The following is a 4,539-nucleotide window of genomic DNA, read 5'->3' as shown; positions in this document are numbered from 1 at the left end:
AGGGGGTGCAAGGGGGGGTTACAGGGCTGCATTGGGGGGGACAAGGTGGGGGTTATAGGGCTGCAATGGGGGGGCAGGGCAGGGGTTATAGGGCTGCAATGGGGGGTCGCTCCTGGGGGGCACCTCGGGGTGGGGATGTGTTGGGGTGTCACAGAGGGGGCACTGGGGGGGTCCCCAGCTCTGCCCCCCCTCCCCGCAGCCAGCATTGCCCCCCCAGCCCCTTGCCGGGGTCCTGCCCGTGTCCCCCGGTCCTGGGCAGCGCGGAGGCCCCGTCCCCATGTGACACCCCCCACCCCGGGGTCTGGTCCGCAGGGGCCCTGGGGTGGCGTTCGGAGCGTCCGGTGGCGCTCGGACACCGCCGGCGAGGCCGGGACCGGTCCCGCACCGACCCTGCCGGAGCCGCCGCCGCCGGGCAGCTGCTGCATGAGCGGCTGCGCGCGCTGCGTGTGGGTCGTGCACGCCGAGGAGCTGCTGCGGCGGCACGGCCCGGCCGCGCTCGAGCAGCACGTCCCGGACGAGAGCGTCCGCGCCTTCCTGCGCCTGGAGCTGCGGCTGCGCGCGCCCAACGCCACACCCGGCTGCCAGGAAAAACCCCGTCCCGAGGGGACAACGGCGAAACCCACGTGTGATCCCGAGGGCGCTTTGTGACACTGCCTCGTGCCGACCCCGTTGTTTGTGCTGGTTGTTGCTGTGCTGGAAGGGGCTGGCAGCGAGAGCTGCTCCGTGGGTCCGCCAATGCTGCTCGGATCCCACACGGACCGTGCAGAGCCTCGCGGTGCTCCTCGTGTCCCAGGGAAATCCCGCGGGATGTGCGGTGCTTCCCGGGAGCCTCGGGTTCCCTGGGGAGCCGGGGGCTCCGCGCCCTGGGTCTGCCCAGGGCTCCGGGGCAGGGCTGCTCCCCGGCGCACGCGGGCCCTGCCGCTGCTCTTGCCGCGTCCTTGTGCTCGGGAGCTGCAATTTTAAGCGCCTTCCGCGGCTCCTCAGTCACCTTGGTGGAGGAAGGCTGGGAGGCTTTAGCGGCCGACCTCTTCCTCAGCTCCCTAAGCCTCTTAGGGGCTTCTGGCCGCTACGTGGTGCGGATGAGGCTGCGGAGACGTGGTGCAGGCCAGGGGGGTCCCGAGCGTGGAGCGTGTGGCTCCTGCACGTGGGGCGCCCGCAGGGCAGTGCTCCCGGCACGCGCCAAATCCCCGCGGCTCTCGGGCCCCTCGTGTCCCCGGCCCCGCGCGGGGGACAAGGACACGGCACGGGGACAAGGACACGGCACAGGGACAAGGACACGGCACGGGGACAAGGACACGGCACGGGGACAAGGACACAGCACAGGGACAAGGACACGGCACGGGGACAAGCTCCCACAGCAGCTCCCTGAGGTGTCGCTGCGTGTGGCCGCTCCGAGCGTCCCGCGCTCGCTGCAGCCCCCGGCCCGCGCAGGCTTCCCGGCCCCACGGGATGCTCTTTCCTCCTCAAAACTCCGTCATCTTCCTCCGAAGGCCCCATCTCCCTCTGTCCCGCCTGGTGGAGCAGAGCCGGTGGCCCCGGGACCTTCACGGAGACGCAGCCCATCCCTCCCTCGGGCCCCGGCAGCTCTTCAGCAGCGCTGGTTAATAAATCTAAGCTGGAATCTGTAATTACCGGCACCGCGGGCTCTGCTGGAGGAGCAGCCGGTCCCGCCAGCTCCGGAGCAGCGCTCCTGCATCCTGTAATCCTATTTGCTGGAGTCTAACTAATTGCCATTAGCGGAAAGGACTGAATGCAATTAAAGCGTGCTGAGATTAAACCTTTTTTGTAATTGCTTTAGTGGGGGGGATTACGGGCGAGTTGGGTGCGATACCATCCCCCCGGCCGCGGGGTGTCGGAGGGCCGCTCGGCACCCACCCAACGGCAGGTTCTGGGGGTCCGAGTGGCCCCCGGGCCGCCCCGGCCCTCGGAGGCGCTGGGAACCTCCTCCCCGCTGCCCAGCAGATCCAGGGCCCTTTGCCAGGGAGCAGGGAGAAGCATCCCAGGATTTGCAGGGAGGCGGCGACCGCAGAGCCCCGTGCAGGGGCCGTCCCAGGCGCCCTTATCCAGGCACCCCCGTGGCAGCGCCCGCACGGGGGGGCGCCCGGATTACCCCCTTCGGGAGAAGGGACATAATCCTATTACCCAGGAGCAGGATAAATCCGGCCCCCAAAAGCCGCCGGAGCACCTATAGGAGCCGCTGCCCGGAGCACCCGCAGGCGCCGCGCGCGGAGCAGAGCCGACCTCGGGCAGCGCCGCGCGGGGTGAGCAGCACCGCGGGCCCGCGGCCCCGGGAGCCCCGTGCTGCCCTCGCCGCCCTCCCGGCTGCCCCCCTTTTTCCTTGCGCAGGAGCCGTCCGGAGGCGCCGGCACCGCGGGAGCCGGGGGGCTGCCGGCCCCCGCGCAGCCATGAGCCTGGAGCCCCTCAAACCGGAGATCAAGTCGGCCACGCGGGTGACGGGGGGCCCCGCCACCCCCCGCAAGGGCCCCCCCAAGTTCAAGCAGCGGCAGACGAGGCAGTTCAAGAGCAAGCCGCCCAAGAAGGGGGTGCAGGGGTGAGTGGGGCGGCGCGGTGCCCGCGCCGGGGCGGGCGGTCGCTCCAGCCGCTCGCTCTGCCTCTGCCCGCAGGTTCGGCGACGACATCCCCGGCATGGAGGGGCTGGGGACAGGTAAGGGCGCGGGCAGCGCCGCTGCGCGGGGACTGGGGATGCGGCGGGGCCGTCCCCGAGCCGGCCGCTGCCTTCCCCGCAGACATCACCGTCATCTGCCCCTGGGAAGCCTTCAGCCACCTGGAGCTGCACGAGCTGGCGCAGTACGGCATCATCTAGCGCCGCCCGCGCCGCCCCTAGCGCCGCGTAGCTAGCGCCCCGTCCCCGCGGCAGCGCCCAGCCCCGACAACGCTCATTAAAACCCCGAGAACGAGCCCGGAGCTGGTGTGGTGGCTGGCGGCGTGCGGGGGACCCGCTGGGGACGTGTCCCTTCCCAGGGCGCAGGGCGAGGCGGTGGCAGCTCCCAGGGTGGCTAGTGGTGGCCCTGCCACCCTTGGGGCCAGGGGGACCCCGCCATGGGGCACATCCCCCCCTGATATCCCTGCCCTGGGCGAGCCGGGCTGCTCCGGGCAGGAAGCACCGGGAGAGCCAAACAGGGAGGGGGTGACGGACACAGCGCGGGGACCGGCAGCTCCGGCCTCCGTGGAGGGCTGTTCCCGCTCCGTGTGGGAGGCAGGGCGGGAGAGCTCCTGGCAGCCCCGCGCGCGGCACGGTGTGACCGTCCCCGTGTGCCCCAGGCGGGGAGCGCAGCACCCCGCACCCCGCGCCCTGCCACGGAGCCCCCCAGCGCCGCGAGCGGCCCCGGGCCGGCCGTGCCAGCCGTGGTGCCCACCCGCCCGTGGAGCCAGGGCGGCCGGGCCATTCGGCAGCACCTGCGGGCAGCATGAGGCCGCAGGAAAACTGCGGGATGCATGGGGAGAAGCGCCCGGGAGCACTGCCCGGGGCTGCAAAACCCTCCTGCCATCCTCCATCCCGCTGCCCCGGCACCGCGACCGGCCTCGAGCCTTCCTGCTGCTCGTCCTGCACCCCCGGGCTGCAAACCCTGCTGCCGCCGGCCCGTGTGGGCAGCAGTTGCATGCAAAGCTGCATCGCGCCTGCCCCGCACGCGGCGCGGGGTTGCAACCCCTCCTACCAGCAGCTCTGCATCCCGATCCCCCTGCACCAGCTTGCAGTCCTGCAGGCCCAGCCCTGCCCCGTTCCCGCACCCCGAGGGTGGTCGCTCTCCCGGGGAGGGCAGCAGCGGAGGCCGCAGCAGCAGAGGCCGCATTCACAAGGCAGCACAGCAGACAGGGGTGCAGGGTGTCACGCAGCAGCCCCCCCTGTGCCCCCTGTCACCTGCTGCCAGTGTCACCAGCCCCACTGCCAGCCCCATGGCCAGGGCCAGCAGCCCCAGCAGCAGCTTCCAGGCTGGGGACAGGCTCTTCATGAGGTGCCCCACAGCACCCTGATGGTCCTGGGTCACAGAGCCTTCATCATCATCATCACCATCACCATCAGCATCCTCCTCATTGGAGCAGACGGGCAGCTCCACCAGCCTGGAGGGGTGCGGGACGCAGAGGAGTTGCTCGCCCCAGACCCCCCTGTGCCACCCCACACTTGGGGCACCCTGTGGTGACCGTGGGGACACTGGTGGTGTCACCCCAGGGAACAGCCGGGTCCCTGCTCAGCACCATCCCGACCGTCATCGCAGCCCCCGCCCCTCTCCGTGCCATTAAAGGGGGCTGTGGTGGGACGCCCCTTCCCGCACATCGGAGCGCGCTCGCGGTCCCCGGGCCGGACCGGAGAGAAGGGGCGGCAGGCGCGGCGGAACGGCCGCGCGGGGCAGCGTTGCCGGGGGAGCGCTGCGCGCGTGGCACCGAGGCAGACAGGGGAAGGCGGGCGCGTGGCACCGCCCCGGCGCTAGGAACCGTCGCGCCGCGGAACGCTGTTGTCGGGGCGCGCGGCGCGGGGGGGGCGGCGGCGGCGCAGGCAGCGGGCGGCGCGGCCGGGCCCAG

The 4,539-nt window shown here is 72.0% G+C and overlaps 2 protein-coding genes across 2 annotated transcripts in view; both read left to right on the top strand.

Moving 5' to 3' along the window:
* The first annotated feature begins 2,405 nt into the window (after positions 1-2,405).
* On the top strand, positions 2,406-2,824 carry PDE6G (phosphodiesterase 6G). The gene is made up of 3 exons (XM_026036909.1): positions 2,406-2,551; positions 2,625-2,665; positions 2,748-2,824. Exons 1-3 carry the CDS (start codon positions 2,406-2,408, stop codon positions 2,822-2,824), a joined length of 264 nt encoding a protein of 87 aa, XP_025892694.1.
* A 1,168-nt stretch (positions 2,825-3,992) lies between these two features.
* NPLOC4 (NPL4 homolog, ubiquitin recognition factor) overlaps positions 3,993-4,539 on the top strand; it is a 22,917-nt gene continuing 22,370 nt past the window's right edge. The window contains exon 1 of the mRNA XM_026036856.1: positions 3,993-4,088. Coding sequence (XP_025892641.1) covers positions 3,993-4,088 — 96 coding nt within the window. The remainder of the gene's footprint in view (positions 4,089-4,539) is intronic.

The sequence above is a fragment of the Nothoprocta perdicaria genome, unplaced genomic scaffold (genome assembly GCF_003342845.1).
Source record: "Nothoprocta perdicaria isolate Ctin4 unplaced genomic scaffold, notPer1 scaffold_187, whole genome shotgun sequence".
Lineage (NCBI taxonomy): Eukaryota > Metazoa > Chordata > Aves > Tinamiformes > Tinamidae > Nothoprocta > Nothoprocta perdicaria.
Note: the sequence above shows the minus strand (reverse complement) of the source record. Positions and strands in the feature narration are given on the sequence as shown.

Coding starts and splice junctions, on each gene's coding strand:
- PDE6G (XM_026036909.1), top strand. CDS start 2,406: ATGAGCCTGGAGCCCCTCAAACCGGAGATCAAGTCGGCCACGCGGGTG. Junction 2,552..2,624: donor CCCAAGAAGGGGGTGCAGGG/GTGAGTGGGGCG, acceptor CTCTGCCCGCAG/GTTCGGCGACGACATCCCCG. Junction 2,666..2,747: donor CATGGAGGGGCTGGGGACAG/GTAAGGGCGCGG, acceptor CCTTCCCCGCAG/ACATCACCGTCATCTGCCCC.